The sequence below is a fragment of the Aethalodelphis obliquidens genome, unplaced genomic scaffold, assembly GCF_003676395.1.
Source record: "Aethalodelphis obliquidens isolate GAN/ISIS:26980383/991018 unplaced genomic scaffold, ASM367639v1 scaffold16, whole genome shotgun sequence".
NCBI lineage: Eukaryota > Metazoa > Chordata > Mammalia > Artiodactyla > Delphinidae > Aethalodelphis > Aethalodelphis obliquidens.
In genome coordinates, this window is record NW_020837960.1 from 19,166,451 (window position 1) to 19,186,665 (window position 20,215).

Here is a 20,215-nt window from a genome sequence, read left to right on the forward strand (position 1 = left end):
CTGGGAAGCAGACACCGTTGAATCCACCTGCTGTCCCTGCCAACACACTTACCTAGTTCATCTTTTGATCTCCCCGATGCAAAAAACGATCGGCTCAGCTCATAGCCACCGAAGAAGAAGAAGTAGCCCGGTACTTCTCGAAGTAAAGTGCTCGAGAGTCCATGGTAGAAGCCCAAGGGGCCGTCCTTCCTAAGGATACTCTTCACGACAGACCAAACTGTGCTGGGGGGACACACGGGGTGACAGATAAGAACAGCATTCACACCCAACTAGCAGACCTGATGGAGCTCCAACAAGGAAGTAGCTCATTTTATAAACAGAGGAACCAGAATTCCAGCAATAAAAGGTTTTTGTGGGAAGGAAATATCTCCGAGAAAGACAAGTTTACAATTATTTTGTAACAAGTTTTATTACTTGAACTAGTCTGTGTAAAGATATTTTATGACAACGAATGCATACATTTCTAGAAATCGTTGTCAAAGATCTAAAAGAGCCAATACCCATTTTTTCAGTAGTAAGTAAGTGAAATTACAATGAGATTGTCCAAACTCAGAGCAAATAAAATGGCACTGTACGTGCCCAGTCCCTTACCTGCCTTGATTCCTATCTCCTCAGCCTTTCTTTTGAGCTTGTGTATTTTGAGGGAATTGGTTCAGGTGTTTAGGGTTTGTTTTGTTTTGCATTCGTCCAGGGAAGTGAGCAACAAGCCTTAAATGTTACTTAAAGGCAAGACAAAAGAAATTCTCAGAGCTGAGCTATAGCTCCTGTAAGGCTCTAGATGCACCCAGTATTTAGTTCTTAGCGAGGTCGGTGTGTAAACATTTTTTACTTGAAGCAGATCAGAGCCTGCGGGAGCCAGAACACGGGCACTTTCCGTGCAGGCTCCTCTTCCTGGTGGTGTAGCGGCGCAGGCCTATCCCTGGGAGGAGAAGCACCACAAACCACCCGTCAGCTTAGCCAGCCCCTCACTCCTCACTTTGTTCTCAGCAGGTGAGCTGGCTTGGATCAGGGAAGGATCAGGCCCCCAGGAACAAAGGCCACCTGCTTTTATTGATGATCTTCCTTCCCAGGCATTACCCCCTAGCCAGGCCCTGCCTGCAGTGCCCCCTCCTTCTATCAATACAATGAAGAAGAAACAAAGTCATCCCACTCCACACACTTAGCCTGCTTCCAATCCAGGTCTTAACCCCAAGCTACCAAATCCCAGGCTTGGGCACTGCTATACCTAAAATACAGTTAGCCAATATTTACTTTTGTACAGAGTGTCCGTCTACCTAAGTCCTTTGGATCTAACAATTGCTTTCTTTAAAAATACTTTAAACGACTTTTAAGGGACCCAAGGGCAACTTTCTGGGTGCTGTTCATGATCTGTTTCTTTATCTAGGTACCAGTTTACAAAGGCATGTTCATTTTGTCACTACTTGTGGAACTGCACACCTAGGATTTCCTGTGATTTCTGGGTGTGTTCCTGTTACTGTGTGTACACTGTATCTCAATAAAAAAGCATTAAAGACTTAAAGTTTTGAACTTCTAGGCTATGAATAATTGATTTGAATTGGTTGTAATGAATCTCACAGGTGCAGGAAATAGGGCGCTATTATGAACCCCATCCTCACTGGATGGAAAGTGATGACTCTAAAAATGGTCAGTTTACCTAATGGTTTTTCCCAGGAGATTTACTGGCTTTGAGTTAACTTCAGCAACAACCACGAGCAAACCTTTAGTTTAGATAAATAAGCAAGTTTTGAGATTAACAAGGATAATAAACTGATTTTCAATTCAAATATATAATAAATCAGATTCTGTATGATACATACACTCACAGGGTAACTAGAATCTGTTTTCAAGACAGAGTTGGAGAGTGACTGGATCACTGAAGACTTGCTATGCTTACGAGGGTTTGCGTGGATGTTTTCAGAAGCTGACTGGTTTGTAGGTGCACTTGAAGGATTCGGGAGGAGGTAAGGAAGTCACTGCTAGAATCTGGGATGATCAGCCTGAGCGCCCAGGTGCTGGGGAGACTGGGGAGTGAGCAAATACTTAACCCAGAATCCAAACTGGCAGCTAGGAAAAGCCCAGCCCTCGATTCCAAAGCCGCTGCTACGTGCCTCCCAGTATAGTTGGGGGTCATGCCTCATGCACTCCACAGGCCAGAAGGGGTGTACGCCCCTGCTTCTCCACTTTTGGGATATTAAATACTTGCCTACAACGTTCTATGGGGTGGATGGTGATTCCAACCACCACAGACAGTGTGTTCAGAAAATTATCCTCAGAGTGGTGGTGGAGAGGGGTGTTTGGTAACAGATAAACAGATAAACTGTTTCTCTGCCACTTAATTTTAGTACAACATAAAATTTAAATTTAAAAAAATTTAAAAATTTAAAAATACGGGATACACCAAGGCAACAAGACCCCACGTTTGCGCCCAAGCAGCACTTACTTCTGGCTTTTGGCTATCTTTCCCGACATCTCCATTTCATACATGGTCTGCAGTCGGCACTTCACAAGCTCAGTGGGGCAGAGGACCAGAGCAGCAAAGGCAGAGGCAAAGGAACCAGCAGCTGCATTCTGCAGATCACTGGAAGGACGCAAGCACAGGAGGCGGTTACCCACCCATTATTCATTCGCTCGGTCTCAGCATGCCGAAACACTGGTGGTAAAGGAGAGCAAGCTTGAGGGGAGAAGAAGACTTCCTCAGTGCCCACGAGGCACCTGTTGCTTCCTCTGAGGAGCCCACGACCCTGTGAGGGTGACAGCAGTACCCCAATTTTCATATGGCCAAAATGACGCTTAGAGATGCCACGAACTGTGCTCAGAGTCACACAGCTGCTAAGCGGCAACGCTAGGTTTCAAACCCAGGTCTGCCTGATTGCAAGCCCGTGTTCCTTTATTAGGCATAGCTCTGTGGGCTGGACGTTTGTGCCCCTCACCCCCAGATTCCTAAGTTGAAGCCATAACCCCCAATGTGATGGTATTTGGAGGAAGGCCCTTGGGAGGTAGTTAGGTTTAGATGAGGTCAGGAGGGTGCAATCCTCTTGATGAGATTGGTGTCCCTGTAAGAAGAGACCGGAGAGCTGGCTGGCGCTCTCTCCACCATGTGAGAACACAGCCAGCTGTCCCTCTGCAAACCAGCAAGAGGACCTTCACCAGACACTGAATCAGCCGGCATCTTGTTCTTGGACTTTCCAGCCTCCAGAGCTATGAGAAACAAAGTTTTGTTGTTTAAACCACCCAGCCTGGGGTATTTTGTTCTAGCAGAACCAGAACTAAGACAGAAGTGACACAGAAAAACCAAACCAAACCAAACAATGTGGGGGAAAAAATTCCCTATGGTCCCACCACCCCAACACACACACTATTAATACTTCAGTGTGTTTGCCACTGAGCTTTAAATAAAAACAGGTTTCGAGGCCATCCCTGCGTGCCTCTGGATTCAGCCCAGGACAACCACAAGTGTAATGTAACTGCTGCAGATGAAAACCCAGGATACATTTTTAACCAAAATGTTGCTCATTGAAAAAAGATTTCCCAGTTCAGCTGATGACCTCCCGGACCTCAGCTGCAGAGGGCATGAGGTGGGCCAGTGGTGCTGCCAGTGTGAGTCAGCAAGCTCGACGGTTGTAGGGCAAAGGGCGAAGCTGGAGATATAAATGGAAAATGAATGCACATAGTACAAAAATGCAAGAATTCACTTCATCTCACATGGGTTCAGTACCACCAGCCTCAGTCACCAGCAGGGGAGTGAAACTGGAAAGAATACGGGGGAAAGTACAAGAAACAAATCGCCAGGAAGACTCCTGAGAGTTCACGGGGGTCAGCAAAGGAGACCCTCTCCAAGCCTTGGGAGGACGTTCTGTCACGAGAGCACCGCTGGCACCTACGGGGACGATCTTTAGTTGCACAGAAAGGACTGAGCTGCTCACAGCAACAACTAGCTGTGACACTCGCCTGTTAACTGCCAGCATCCAGCTGTCACTGGACGACCAGAACTCACAGACCTCCAGGAGCCCCCAAAGGTAACCCCCTAGGCAGCCTGCCCAGGTGGCGAGGTCCCCTCACGATTTCTCTTCCATCTGTGAGCAGAGAAGCCTAACAGACCTACCATATTCAACTGTCCTAAAGTTACAAAAAACCACCCCACTCACACCAATGGACAGATCATCCAGACAGAAAATCAATAAGGAAACACAGGCCTTAAATGACATATTAGACCAGATGGACTTAATTGGTATTTGTAGAACATTCCATCAGAAAGCAGCAGAATACACATTCTTCTCAAGTGCACATGGAGCATTCTCCAGGATAGACCACATGCTAGGCCACAAAGCAAGCCTTGGTAAATTTAAAAAAACTGAAATCATATCAAGCATCTTTTCCAACCACAACACTATGAGATTGGAAGTCAATCACAGGAAAAAAAAAACTGTAAGAAACACAAACACGTGGAGGCTGAACAGTATTACTAAACAACCAATGGATCACTGAAGAAATCAAAGAGAAACTAAAAAAATACCTAGACACAAATGACAACAGAAACACTACAATCCAAAACCTATGGGATGCAGCAAAAGCACTTCTAAGAGGGAGGTTTATAGCAATACAATCTTACCTCAGGAAACAAAAAGAAAAATCTCAAACAACCTAACCTTACACCTAAGGCAACTAGAGAAAGAAGAACAAAACCCAAAGTTAGTGGAAGGAAAGAAATCATAAAGATCAGAGCAAAGGGCTTCCCTGGTGGCGCAGTGGTTGAGTCTGCCTGCCGATGCAGGGGACACGGGTTCATGCCCCGGTCCGGGAAGATCCCACATGCCGCGGAGCGGCTGGGCCTGTGAGCCATGGCCGCTGAGCCTGCACGTCCGGAGCCTGTGCTCGGCAAAGGGAGAGGCCACAACAGTGAGAGGCCTGCGTGCAGCAAAAAAAAAAAAAAAAAAAGATCAGAGCAGAAATAAATGAAATAGAGATGAAGGAAACAATAGAAAAGATCAATGAAAGTAAAAGCTGGTTCTTTGAAAAGATAAGCAAAATTCATAAAGCTTTAGCCAGATTCATCAAGAAAAAAAGGGAGAGGGCTCAAATCAATAAAACTAGAAATGAAAAAAGTTATAACCGACACCACAGAAATACAAAGGATCCTAAGAGACTACTACAAGCAACTATATGCCAATAAAATGGACAACCTAGAAGAAACAGACAAATTCTTAGAAAGGTACAACCTTGTAAGACTGAACAAGGAAGAAACAGAAACTATGAACAGACCAATCACAACTAATGAAATTCAAACTGTGATTAAAAAACTCCCAACAAACAAAAGTCCAGGACCAGATGGCTTCACAGGCGAATTCTATCAAACATTTAGAGAAGAGTTAACACCCATTCTTCTGAAACTATTCCAAAAAATTTCAGAGGAAGGAACACTCCCAAACTCATTCTATGAGGCCACCATCACCCTGATACCAAAACCAGACAAAGATATAACAAAAAAGGAAAATTACAGGCCAATATCACTGATGAACACAGATGCAAAAATCCTCGACAAAATACTAGCAAACTGAATCCAACAATACATTAAAAGGGTCATACACCATGATCAAGTGGGGTTTATCCCAGGGATGCAAGGATTCTTCAATATCCACAAATCAATCAGTGTGATACACCACATTAACAAACTGAAAAATAAAAACCATACGATCAACAATAGACTCAGGAAAAGCTTTTGACAAAATTCAACACCCATTTATGATAAAAACTCTCCAGAAAGTGGGCACAGAGGGAACTTAGCTCAACATAGTAAAGGCCATACAGGACAAACCCACAGTTAACATCATTCTTAACGGTGAAAAGCTGAAAAGCATTTCCTCTAAGATGAGGAATGAGACAAGGATGTCCACTCTGGCCACTTTTATTCAACATAGTTTTGGAAGTCCTAGCCATGGCAATCAGAGAAGAAAAAGAAATAAAAGGAATCGAAATTGGAATAGAAGTAAAGCCATCACTGTCTGCAGATGGCATGATCTAAACATAGAAAATCCTGAACATGCTACCAAGAAACTACTAGAATTCATCAATGAATTCAGTAAAGTTGCAGGATACAAAATTACTACTCAGAAATCTCTTGCATTCCTATGTACTTACTACAAAAGATCAAAAAGAGAAATTAAGGAAACAATCCCATTTACCATCACATCAAAAAGAATAAAATACCTAGGAATAAACCTACCTGAGTAGGCAGAAAACCCGTACTCTGAAAACTGTAAGACACTGATGAAAGAAATCAAAGATGACATAAACAGGGGAATTCTGCAGCAGTCCAGTGTTTAGGACTCCATGCTTTCACTGCAGAGGGCCTGGGTTCAATACCTTGTTGGGGAACTAAGATCCCACAAGCCATGTGGCACGGTCACAAAAAAAAAAAAAATACCATGCTCTTGGATTGGAAGAATATTGTCAAAATGACATACTACCCAAGGCAATCTACAGATTCAATGCAGTCCCTATCAAACTACCAATGGCATTTTTCACAGAACTGGAACAAAAAATTTTTTCATCTGTCTGGAAACACAAAAGACCTCAAATAGCCAAAGCAATCCTGAGAAAGAGAAAAGGAGCTGGAGGAATCAGACTCCCTGACTTCAGACTATACTACAAAGCTACAGTAATCATAACAGTATGGTACTGGCACAAAAACAGAAATATAGATCAATGGAACAGGAAAGAAATCCCAGAAATAAACCCACACACCTATGCTCAGTTAATCCATGACAAAGGAGGCAAGAATAAACAATGGAGAAAAGAAAGGCTCTTCAATAAATGGTGCTGGGAAAACTGGACAACTACATGTGAAAGAATGAAATTTGAACATTCTCTAACACCATACACAAAAATAAACTCAAAATGGATTAAATACCTAAATGTAAGGCCAGATACCATAAAACTCTTAGAGGGGACTTGCGCAGTGGTCCAGTGGTAAAAAATCCACCTTACAATGCAGGGGGCGTGGGTTTGACCCCTGGTCAGGGAACTAAGATCCCACATGCCACGGGGCAGCTAAGCCCATACGCCACAACTACTGAGCTCATGTGCCTCAACTAGAGCCTGTGTGCCACAAACTACAGAGCCCACCTGCTCTGGAGCCTGTGTGCCACAACTAGAGAGAAGTCTGCACACCACAAGGAAGAGCCCTTGCACTGCAACGAGAGATCCCACATGCCGCAACTAAGACCCAATACAGCCAAAAATAAAATAATAAATAAATCTTTAAAAAAATAATAAAACTCTTAGAGGAAAACATAGGCAGAACACTCTGACATAAATCACAGCGATATCTTTTTGGATCTATTCCTGGAGTAATGAAAATAAAAACAAAAATAAACAGATGGGACCTAATTAAACTTAAAAGCTCTTGCACAGCAAAGGAAACCATAAACAAAACAAAAATACAACCTACAAAATGGGAGAAAATATTTGTAAATGAAGTGACTGACAAGGGTTAATCTCCAAAATATACAAATACTTCATGCAGCTCTATATCAAAAAAACAACAACCCAATAAAAAAAAATGGACAGAAGATCTAAATAGACATTTCTCCAAAGAATACATACAGATGGCCAAAAACCACATGAAAAGATGCTTAACATCACTAATTACTAAAGAAATGCAAATCAAAACTACAATGAGGTATCACCTCACACCAGTCATAATGGCCATCACCAAAAAGCTTACAAACAATAAATGCTGGAGAGGGTGTGGAGAAAAGGGAATCCTCCTGCACTGTTGGTGGGAATGTAAATTGATACAGCCACTATGGAGAACAGTATGGAGGTTCCTTAAAAAACTAAAAACAGAACTACCATATGATCCAGCAATTCCACTCCTGGGCATATATCCAGAGAAAACCAAATCAGAAAGATACATGCACCCCAATGTTCACAGCAGCACTATTTACAATAGCCAAGACATGGAAGCAACCTAAACATCCATCAACAGAGGAATGGATAAAGAAGATGTGGTACATATACACAGTGGAATATTACTCAGCCATAAAAAAGAATGAAATAATGCCATTTGCAGCAACACAGAGGGAGCTAGAGATTATCATACTAAGTGAAGTAAGTCAGACAGAGAAAGACAAATATCATATGATATCACTTATATGTGGAATCTTAAAAAAAATGATACAAATGAACTTATTTACAAAACAGAAACAGATTCACAGACTTTGAGAACAAACTTATAGTTTCCAAAGGGGAAACATGGTGGGGGGGGATAAATCAGGAGTTTGGGATTAACATATATATAAAATAGATAATCAACAAGGATGTACTGAATAGCACAGGGAACTCTACTCAATATTCTTTAATAACCTATATGGGAAAATAATCTGAAAAAGAATGGATATATGTATAACTGAATCACTTAGCTGTACACCTGAAACACAACATTGTAAATCAACTATATTCCAATATAAAATTAAAAAATTTTAAATGTTTTATAAAAAGTGTTTTGAAACCATAAAAAAAGTTACAATGAACTAATAGTTATAGAAACTGAGGTCAAACGTTACTATAGGCAAACCTTGTTTTATCGCACTTCACTTTATTACTTTTTGAAGATATTGCATTTTTTAAATTCCTTTTTCTTTTTTTTTTTTAAACACCTCTATTGGAGTACAATTGCTTTACAATGGTGTGTTAGTTTCTGCTTTATAACAAAGTTGAAGGTTTGTGGCAACCCTGAGTTGTCAGAGGATGGTTAGCATTTTTTTTAGCAATAAAGTATTTTTAAATTAAGGTAGGTACATTCTTTTTGGGACATAACACTATTGCACAGACTGCAGTATAGTGTGAACACAGCTTTATATGCACTGGGAAACCAAAAAATTTGCAAGATGGTCTGGAACCGAACCTCAAATATCTGACGTGTGCCTGCACAAAGCCAAGGGCTGCCTACCATCCCGGTCCCGATCTCCTATCCCTGGTGGTCTGGCCTTGGTGCCTCAGGTGGATGTGAAGTGGGTGCCCAGGGCTGAGCCGGCCTGTTAACACAGCCGGGCCTCAGAAGAGCTGGCTTGGAGCAGGCCTGCTTTCGGGAGGAAGACACCGCCTGCAGTGTGGCCTTCCTTTCGATTTTAAAGAATGACGCGTCAGACGGTCACTAGGAGAGCCAGCTCCACAACTGTACCGGCACGCGGCTTTTTCTAGGGGTGGGAAGTGCCCGACGCCATCCCCTCCATCCTTCCCCCTTCACTCCTACTTAAATTGTTTGTCAAAACCAAAGCTTAAAGGGTTTGTCTCTTGGCCAGTCTGCAGATCCATACTTGGCCTCCCTCTGGGACTCTCTGTCAACCTGCTGACAGGCCATAGTCAATCAGGGTCATTGACCAGGGTTTGCCAGTCTCGCTGGAACAAAGGTGGTATCGACAGATACGGACGGCTGTTTCATCCAAGAGGCGGTAACGCCTGAACGAACCCCAAGCATGCTGATACAGGGCAACCCGGGGCCAAGTCAGATCTGCAGTGGACTCTGGCTTTCTAATAAATGCTTTCACCTACCAGTGCATGAATTGAGGGACTTGGGCCCCAGGCTGTGCCTATAGTAGAAACGTTTAGAACTGGATCTCAAATGGCAGTCGGCATAGGATGGGATTTTGTAGGAATCAACTGTTTTGTCACCCACTCAACAAACATGTTCCTAAACACTCCTGCTGTGTCAGAGCCCGTCCAGCCAAAGGTGAAAAGAGAGCGTTACTCAGGGAGTGTTCAAACCGAGAATATTTACTGTATCACTGCAGAAATTCATAACAGGTGATCACAAGCAGTTCCTTTCCCTGCTTCTGTGTAATTATTCATCTTTTCTCTAGACCTGACCCCTACAAAGTACTCCAGAGCCCCGCCTGTGGTCTTGAGGGAAGAATGCCGGATTGGGGGTGCAGAAGACACGGGCTGCAGTCCCGGCTCTGTCACTTATTAGCCCAGTGATCTTCAGCGCGTCAGTATCTGTACCAGAGTTTCCCCATCTATAAAATGGATACCATCACCTGCCTGGATCCTCGCGCAGGACCACGGTGAGGGCTAAGAAAGCACGACACGCATGTCAGAGCTTCGTAAGCTCTCAGGCAGCATTTGCTCACTGGTAATGAGCAACCACTGTTCTGCAGGATGAAAAAGCTGCAGCCCCCCTCCTGTCCCCCACGTTCAAAAAAGACGTGGGTGCTGGGTTAGGCCGAGTGAAAGAGGAAGCTTTCTTCACTGCAGAACCTGCTTCAGAATCTCCTGTGGTTGCTCCATTTCCCTGTCCTTCTCCAAGGATGCTGAAGGAGACCTCAACTCCAGCTCTCCTCAGCTAGGAAGTCTCTCGCTCCAGTGCAAAGAGCTGCAGTCACTGCAGTGCCCTTCCTGTCTGTCTCTACCACGGGACACCACATTCTCCTGGTTTATCTTCTGCTTATTTCTTTACTTCCTCTTTTTCCTGACCCCTCCCTGCTGGAGGGTCCTAGGATCTGTGCTCAGTCCTATAAACACTGTCTCCCTGGGGGATCTCATCCAGTCCCAAGCCTTTAAAAAACAAGTTCCATCTATCAAGATGGGATGCCTGCTATAAATGGGCACATCTCCAGGCACCCCCAAAGGCTTCAGTACAAAAGGAACCTACTTTAGCCACGTGGGACCTGTATCTGCAATAGGGTCTTGAATTCCCACCAAAACAACAGGCAAGACTGCCCTCTGCAACCACGAAGCTGATAACAATTTTAAATGATTTAAAAGAAATCAATGGGGACTTTCCTGATGGCACAGTGGTTAAGCATCCACCTGCCAATGCAGGGGACACGGGTTTGAGCCCTGGTCAGGGAAGATCCCACATGCCACAGAGCAACTAAGTCTGTGTGCCACAACTACTGAGTCTGAGCACTAGAGCCCGCGAGCCACAACTACTGAGCCCACGCACCACAACTACTGAAGCCTACGTGCCTAGAGCCCGTGCTCCACAACAAGAGAAGCCATTGCAATGAGAAGCCTGTGCACCTCAATGAAGAGTAGCCCCCACTCGCCGCAACTAGAGAAAGCCCGCATGCAGCAACAAAGACCCAATGCAGCCAAAAATAAATAAATAATTTTTTTAAAAAAGAGTGAAAACTTATAAAATAAATCAATGTTCAAAGGAGTAAAGGCTAAACATCCCAGTGGTTTCCGAATTCCTTTTAGTCTCGGTATAATAAATACCCAAGGAATGACCAAATACACACCCAAGTCTGATGTTTGGGGCAGACTCGACCAATGAAACAGTAGGTTCACCTGCATCTTCTCAGATGCTCTGACCCTTCCTAAAATTCCAAGTTCTTCCTCAAACCTATTTGGCTCTTCCAATACCCTGCATTCTGCTGATGACGTGAAACCCAAAACTCGGGTCACAAGTTGCATCTATGGTTTAAGTTCTGCACTTCTGCCCAGAGAAGTGGCACCAACAGCAGAATTTGAAAAGCATCTTCCCCAAATATCATATGATATCACTTATATTTAGAATTTAATTTTTAAAAATGGCACAAGTGAGCTTATTTACAAAACAGAAACAGACTCACAGATCTCGAAACCAAATTTCAGGTTACCAAAGGGGAAACATGGGGGGAGGGGATAAATTAGGAGATTGGGATGAACATAAACACACTACTCTAAATAAAGCAGATAACCAACAAGGACCTACTGTATAGCACAGGGAACTCTACTCAATATTCTGTAATAACCTCTATGGGAAAAGAATCTGAAAAAGAATGTGTGTATATATATATATATATATGTATATGCATAACTGATTCACTTTGCTGTACACCTGAAACTAACACAACATTGTAAATCAACTATACTCCAATTAAAAAAAGAAAAATAAAAAAAAAATAATAATTTTTTAAAGAAAGAAAGAAAAGCATCTTCCTGAAGAATGGAAGGAACGTGAGGGTGGTTGTTTCTATGCGGTGGATTATGGGCAACTCTCCTTTTGCATAACACATGTGCGTTTCCCCAGTTTTCTATGATGGCAATATACGACTTCTTAATCAAAGGAAGTAGTTATTGTAAAAACGGAAATGTTCTTCTCCATAAGGTCTCATAAAAAGCTTGACTACACAAGTGTTGTTTCTCAAAGAGGTCTCAGTGACCTCAACTCACCTCAGCTTCGCCTGCTTTTCCAATCCAACCACTTTCCGTACCACCTGCTGGCAGAATCCGTAGCACATGAAGAGGACGGAGTTCTCGGCGATGTTGGCAATCAGCGCTGGGCTGGTCCCCTTGTAGAAGCCCCGGAAGCCCACCTGGGAGTAGGTCTTCAGGCAGCAGTCGGTGAGGCCCCTGTACAGGTCGGGGAACGTCTGCATCTTCACCTTCATGGTGTCGAAGGGCTGCCCGGTGAGTACACATGCTGTGCCCCCTGCAACCAGGACAGGAATCCTCGTCCAGCACCAGTCTACAGCCACGTGGTAGAGTGCGGCCTCGAGGACCCATGGAGATGAGGGACAGGCAGCCCACCGCAGGGCTTACCTCTGGGTCACTTCATTTTGACCTCCTCCCCCCCGCCAACCCTTCTAGCTCAGTCCAATAAAACTTCTAGGGGTCCTTCATGAGTCTGGCACCCCGCTCCAGCCCTGAAGGAGCTCAACTCGGTAGAGGAGAGGACGTGTGTCTGACAGTCAAAGCCACCGGATGTGAAGGTGTGACGTGTGTTCAGGAGCACTGGTCAGAGGGACCTGGGCTCAAAGCCCGACTCTGCTGTGAAATCCTGGCTAAGCGACGTGACCTCCGAGCCTCGATTCCCTATCAGGTTAACGTGAGCATTAGGATAAGGCTCTAACATACTGGCTGCTACACCACAAGTGGCTCATTTACAGCGGTTAACTGTGTCTGTGTGTGCGTCCACATAAAAGAAGGAGAAGGGAAGAGTCTGGTGTTAATCACTCTTTTGTCTGATGCCCAGTGGTCCTAATGACTATCAGGGAAATAACAGGAATAGGCCACAGATAAAGAAAACAAAGGGTCTAATTAGTCCCTGAAGAGCTAAATGTTTGACCCTATGGGAAAACATCTTATTTGGACTCTACCAATTAATGATTTGTATTCAGACAGGAAATGGATTGAAACTTACCCCTGCTTAGCATAAATCATATATTTATATGCTTTTATACGACAAAAGCATTGAATTGCATTCAATTACTTTGATAAAAATTCTGAATGTAAGGAAAAGAATGAACTATTAAACCCTGTAATATCTCCAGACCCTGAACTAGGTCAGCATTTGGGGAACTGTCTGTCACTGGTGAATGCTTCCACCTCCCCTTGGGCCTGGGACGTCCCGTGCTTGTGTCAGGAAACAGCCACTGGATGAGGTTACTAAAACCTCAGCAAAATTGAAGAGAAGGCTTACATAAAATATTTCAGAAATGCAATTTCATAACTTAGACATAATACACAGTTACTCCAATGAAGTTGTGGCGAGTAGAGATGGAGGGAGGGCTGTTAAGAATAACTCCCAAGGGGCTTCCCTGGTGGCGCAGTGGTTGAGAGTCCACCTGCCGATGCAGAGGACGTGGGTTCGTGCCCCAGTCTGGGAAGATCCCACATGCCACAGAGCGGCTGGGCCCGTGAGCCATGGCCGCTGAGCCTGCACGTCCAGAGCCTGTGCTCCGCAACGGGAGAGGCCACAACAGTGAGAGGTCCAAGTACCACAAAAAAAAAAAAAAAAAAGAACTCCCAATTAATTATTGGTAGATGGACATTTCCAAAGAGTCTGAAAACTGATCTCTTAAGCAAGCACAAGTGTGATCTCCATGATCCTATCACCACTGTCCCTTTCTTCTAGGACAGCAATGACACATTTCTGCTTTGTTTTGCCACACTATCCCCAGTTCTGAATTAGTGGAATATAATTTAATAAGATGTTACCATAATTAGAGTTATTCTCTCCCAGGTACTGATGGGCTAGAAAAAAATAAGATCCTACTTGTGTCAAAAATAATCATTCTGGGCTTCCCTGGTGGCGCAGTGGTTGAGAGTCCGCCTGCCGATGCAGGGGACACGGGTTCATGCCCCGGTCCGGGAGGATCCTACGTGCCGTGGAGCGGCTGGGCCCGTGAGCCATGGCCGCTGAGCCTGCGCGTCCGGAGCCTGTGCTCCGCAACGGGAGAGGCCACAACAGCGAGAGGCCCGCGTACCGGAAAAAAAAAAAAAAAAAAAAAATCATTCCAAAAGAGGTGAATGTCAGAATTTTTAAAGTGGGTTCATAATTTTGACAACCTAGATGCATTTTAATTCTATCACAACAGATCCTACAGTCTATCTTTGATAGAGTGACTGAAGGATATAAAATTCCAAAAGCTGAGCATCCCTCATGGGGTAAAATACCCTTCTATTGCAGAGACACAGACTGAGCCCAGGCATTCACGGGAGGGTAAGAGGATGCCAAGGGCAAGCAAGTGGGTCCACTGTTGCCAAAGTCAGCATCTTCTGCAGTATGGCACTGGGGGAGCGGGGAGTGGTGAAGGGGTCGGGGATGGTGCACAGGGCCTGGGGGGCTTGATTCCACGGCAGGGTGAGGGGCTGACCCAAAGGCACTCAGCGCGTAAGAGGCCGTGGGGCGGAATCCAGGCAGCCCTTGGTTCCCCTGCTGCTTGTCGTCTCTGACCTGGGAGCGCCCTCGCCTGAACTTATCAGTGTCTGCAGACTTCCTCATGAGCCTACTTTGGCCGATTTCTGGTTCATGGAAAAATACTTCGATCTTCCCTGAACCCATGATTTCTCTTTTACAATTAAGACGACAGGGGACTTCCCTGGTGGCACAGTGATTAAGACTCCACGCTCCCGGGCTTCCCTGGTGGCGCAGTGGTTGAGAGTCCGCCTGTCGATGCAGGGGACACAGGTTCGTGCCCCGGTCCGGGAAGATCCCACATGCCGCGGAGCGGCTGGGCCCATGAGCCATGGCCGCTGAGCCTGCGCGTCCGGAGCCTCCGCAGCGGGAGAGGCCGCAACAGTGACAGGCCCGCATACCGCAAAAAAAAAAAAAAAGACTCCACACTCCCAACGCAGGGAGCCCGGGTTCGATCCCTGGTCCGGGAATTAGATCCCACATACACGCTGCAACTAAGAGTTCGCATGCCACAACTAAGGAGCCCGTGAGCCGCAACTAAGACCCGATGCAACCAAATAAATAAATATTAAAAAAAAAAAAAAGGGCTTTCCTGGTGGCGCAGTGGTTGAGAGTCCGCCTGCCGATGCAGGGGACACGGATTCGTGCCCCGGTCCGGGAAGATCCCACATGGCGCGGAGCGGCTGGGTCCATGAGCCGTGGCAGCTGAGCCTGCGCGTCCGGAGCCTGTGCTCCGCAACGGGAGAGGCCACAACAGTGAGAGGCCCGCGTACCGCAAAAAAAAAAAAAAAGACAACAGGATGAGAGAAGGCGGCTCTGACTGCTCTTGATCTGTTGACTCAGGAAGTCCCACCAGATAAAAGGACAATGGGCAACCGGCTCCCCTGGCCTCTTCACTCCAAGGAGCGGTGACCCAATATAAGAATCGGTGAGGGAGGCAAGGGTAAGCCAGGGTCTGCATCTGGGAAGTATGGGCATTCCAGCGCTCCTCCAGCCCTAGAATCATCCAGGAATCTGGAGAACCAAGTAACCACCCAGGCACTTCCAAGTCTGTCACTTGCCTCAGGCTGAATAAAGGTGACCTTTCTAAAGAGTGGCCTGCGGTGGCAGGTGCTGCTCAGAACTCGATGGTGCCTAGTGGGGCCAGAGTCCGCCCCAGCACTCGCCCCGCCCACCACTCCCCGGCCAATCCTGGGGCCCCTCCTTTCAGGGCTTTAAGACACAGTCAACAGTCAGCCTGATTTACCAATGACATTTCTAAGGGTATCCTTTCTCTCCCCCAGCAGTTGTAAGGACAGTAACTAGGATTTCCCTGGAGAGATGGCACAGTGTTATTTTTGTGCTCTAAGGCCTCTGAAGGCTGCCAGGCTTGGGGTGGAATCCTGCATATCCCAGCCACATGGCAATGGACGAGTGGCTTCAGCTCTGAGCTGTGATATGTTCCAGCTGTCACCCGGGGACACTCATAGCTCTAATACAGCAGGAACTACTCTACCTTCTGCTGTGTTTGCAACACAGTATCACACCTGTATTAAGTGGATTCATTCCAGGGTTAAAGCATGTCGCTTCTGGAGCTACAAAGGCAATGCCTTCACCAGAGCTCACTTGCAGAAGGTATTTGAGGAACAAAGGAGGGGTTTTCTCTGGGATTACCTGCGGCCCCCGCCATAAGGTCAATGGCAGCTTGGATGGCAGGATTGGATTTCATGTTTGCCCACTCCTCTGCTGGGTTCCGCGGAGGGCAACTCTCACGAGCTTACAATGGGCACCTCATATCCCTAGAAGGAGGCAAGAGTTCACCATCAGTCGGGCCTCTGCAGCCCCCCTTTCTCTAGGCCTGCTGCCTAGCTACTGGACTTGAACTTCAGGGAACCGGGAAACTGTCTCTACGTTGCTCCAAAGGAGGGGGCTCGAGCTGTCAGAGCAGCTTAGTGATCTGCCTCCCCTTCTCCCTGCCCACCACCTCCCCATGAAAAGCACGCAGACCAAAAACCTTGCTCACGTAGCACTGCTACAGCCACAGGTGAGGGCACTTCAACCAACCTTTCTGAAACCCTCAAGAAACGAATGCCAATAAGCAAGCCAACCGCACATCCCAAGCCCCATCAAACCAGTTTTTCAGAGGCCTAAGTTAAACCATCAATCCACTGGGTTCTGTTCCAAATTCAGACAGCGGCCTGAGACCCTCAGAGAAGGTCACAAAACAGTAGCTCTGGAAAGGAATGGGTTAGGAGCTCGGCCAAGTGACACACGCCTGGGTCTGAATGCTTGCTCTGCCACTGGTATGGTGGCCCTTTGGGCCCCTAAAGCTGGAGGTTCCCGTCTATACAAGGTGAAAAATAAAAGTACTATCATTATAATACGAGGGCAATCAAACAGCCACATCAGACAAATACGATGATGAACTGTGAACACACACCAGGAGGTCTCAGAACAACTACAAAGCACAGCACCAAACATTACTATCATCATAGGCCTTCCAGAACTTCTCAACCATAAACGTGCACACGAATCACCTGGGGACCTTGTTAAAAGGCCGATTCTGATGTGATTGGCTTCAAGTGGGACCAGAAATGCTGCCTGCCTTCACCTGCTCCCAGGTGAAGTTGATAATTCCTGGCTATTAACCATACTTTGAGAAGCAACCCCTGGGTCCATTGCGCCCCTAATTTGCTTGATAAGAATCACCTGGGACACTTGTTAAACATTCCAATAACCGGGCTGCTCTCCTGGAAATGTTGATTCAGTAGGTTTGAGCTGGAGCCTAGAAGTTTGGGAAAACCAGAGTCTACTCCTCTACTTTAGACAAAAATCAACCATTGGCAAGGCATGGACTTAATTAACATTGACTAGAAAAGGAGAGGTGCTTCATTCACATAGAATATTAAAATAACCAATACAGAAACCAATTCTGTATGATTTTCAAGCTATGTCACTGACTTACGCCTGAATAACAAGGAATGCTTTTTATCCATCACACTGAAGACCTGTGTGATCCCAGTCAGGACACGTCTCAGAGGAGGGGGTGGGCAGGCTGGATGACCAATGAATACCAACATCTTCCTAATCATCAGCAGCGGAGAATAATTTTAGCCACCAAGAAGTTTTTTAACCACTTGAAGCACGTTGTCAATGACTAGACACCAAGAATCTTTACAAAAAATGTTAAAACCAGCAACAGCACAAGAACACTACTTAATAAAGCAACTAAAATTAGACATACAATTAGATGTACAAAACACTGACTTTATGTTACTGATAGACCTTGAGAGGCAGTACCAATTACTAAGGTTGATAAGACGGTGACCATCCAGTATCTAGAGAAGGATATTAGGGTCCTAACCCAATCTCTTCCTTTTCCAGATGGAAAACTGAGTCCAGAGGAAGACAAGGACTTGTCCAAGGTCATACAACAAGTCCGTGGCAGAGACAGGATTCAACTCAAGTCTTGCCTTTTGGGTCTGTTCTATCAAGCAGAGTATTCCCACCTGGCCAAAAAGAGAAAACAAAACACCCAACCCTGCATTTTAGAGGAAAATGGAGACAAGGGGGGAAAGGAGTCACAGGTCACATCCAATGCAGCCCATTCCCTTGGCGGGGGTGGACATTTCTTTCTTAGAAGAGGCACAGCAGATGGTACTGTGTCATCAATGCGAATTCAACCCTTTTAGATTCGACCCTTTTAGGCAAGTCAAACAAACACATCAACTCCTACAAATAACTACTTGCAGAATTATTAGAACAGTTAACAGTCTTAACAGATTAACTCAGAAGGGGCATCTGTTTCAAATTACGCGTAGCTTTGGCTTGAAGGAGGCAATGGGGCGTGGAGGCAGCCAGACTGATCAAGTTGAGTTAATTAAACTGATTCGTGAGCCTTCGTACCAACTGGAAGAGAAAAACGGAATCCTTTCAGCGTCCCTTTACCCTTCCTTCAAACTACACCGGAGTCAAACTCCGAAAGAAACAACGCAGACCATGTATCTTTTTCATTCCTTCGGGAAATTAACTTCTCGTGTGGGAGAATCCGAGGAGGCCGCATTCCCCACTAGGTAACACGAATTGCTCCGGGAAGATTCCAGCTTCAAGGCCGAAGCTGGCGCCCGCCATCCGAGCGCCCAGAGCTGGTGGGGCCCACGGGCGCTGGGATGCAAACCAGTCTCGCCGCTCAGCAGCTGGCTCGGGAGCTCCTGCTCCGGGGCTCGGGATCCCGATCCGCACAAGGGTCAGCTTAAGGAGACAACTTCCAACTTTGTTGTCTTTCCGGCCCTAAACGTTCGCTGACTCTGCCACAACAACCTGCGAGGGTCTCCCATTCATAAGCGCCTCCGCCCTCCCTGCCCGGCGCGGTGCCGGCATGACACTACGACCGGGCAAATGAGGGCAACCTTTCCCGGGACGTGACCACTGCGCGCAGGAGGCGGCGGGGCCCGAGTCTCCATGGAATCCCAGGCAAAGCGCGGGAAGGCGGCGCCCGCGGGCCCCCGGGCACGTGTGCGGCGCGGCGGGCCCGGGACCCCGGATCTCCACCCCGCCTCCCGGGAGGGTCACGCCGCCCAGGCGCGGAGGCCGGCCGGCCGGCCCGCCCGCTCCCTCTCCCTCTCCCTCCCTCTCCTCCCGGCCGGTTGCCTGCAGCCCGCGAGCGCCCGGCTGAGTTGCGCTCACCGCCGTGCCGACTGGCCACGTCCTACTCGCGCTCCGCCGCCAGCTCTCGACTCTGGCTCGGCGGCGGGGGCGGCCGCTTAACACCCACGTGGGCTACCGGCCGGCCCTCCGCCCCGCCTCCCGCGCCAGACTGCCGCCGGCAGGCGCCCCGCGGGCTCAGGAGCGACCCCTGCGGCCGGGACGGGCTGCGCTGGGGCTTGGGGCTGGGGCTGGGGCCGGGGCCGGGGCCGAGGCCGAGGCCGGGGCCGGGGCGCCTCCCGCCTGCCGGGGAAGCGGAAGTCGGCGCGGTGCGGCGGCGCGCTCGGGCCGGGGGGCGCGCCGCGAGCGGGAGGGGCTGGCGGGGCCGGGGGGAGGGCTGGGAGCCGCGGCCTCCACGTCGCTTTCCTGCCGTTCGGTTCCCGGAGGCCCTCGGTGAGCTCGTCTCTAGTTCGACCTCAGGCGGGGCGGGGGCGGGGGCGGGGGGTGTCGGAGTGAGGACGAGGGACTGAAGTCTTCAGGCAGATTAGCTTTGCAGGGACTCGGGGCTCAAGGCTTTAATTTTGTGTTATAATTGAGTGCGAAAGTACTGGAAAGGTAGTGATGAAAAATAAATTTGCTTATTGCTGGTAAAAACAAAACCCCAAACATTTCCCAGTCCGCCCTCCGCGAGGACATCCATCTCCACCGATGACATTTCGGAAAGCACACCCACCGATGAAAACTGTAACTCTAAATGTCCTTTTAGTTTCCAGTGAATTATAGACTAGTTCTATGGTTCTCTGGAATTTTATTAGAAAGCAGGAGTCTGTTGTGCACCGGGAGTAAAGGAATTTTCTCTAGTGCCCCAGGCAAAGACCCGCACAGCTGGAAGTGTCTTGGTCTATTACTGACAGCTGCTCGATGTTAACAGCCGCGGCCTTCGGAGTGCTTTGGTTCAAACCTCAT

At 47.1% G+C, this 20,215-nt stretch overlaps 1 protein-coding gene across 3 annotated transcripts in view; it reads right to left on the reverse strand.

Moving 5' to 3' along the window:
* The window catches only part of SLC25A15 (solute carrier family 25 member 15), a 32,232-nt gene extending 12,823 nt beyond the window's left edge, over nucleotides 1-19,409 (reverse strand). The window contains exons 1-5 of one of the 3 annotated variants that reach the window (XM_027116426.1): nucleotides 19,292-19,409; nucleotides 16,280-16,404; nucleotides 12,160-12,418; nucleotides 2,441-2,578; nucleotides 53-222 (exon numbers count right to left, since the gene is read on the reverse strand). In XM_027116426.1, coding sequence (XP_026972227.1) covers nucleotides 53-222; nucleotides 2,441-2,578; nucleotides 12,160-12,418; nucleotides 16,280-16,334 — 622 coding nt within the window. In that variant the 5' untranslated portion in view covers nucleotides 16,335-16,404; nucleotides 19,292-19,409. Of the gene's footprint in view, nucleotides 1-52; nucleotides 223-2,440; nucleotides 2,579-12,159; nucleotides 12,419-16,279; nucleotides 19,150-19,291 lie in introns of those variants that run through there. The other 2 variants (XM_027116427.1, XM_027116428.1) reach the window with 2 other exon arrangements.
* Between the last annotated feature and the right edge of the window lie 806 nt (nucleotides 19,410-20,215).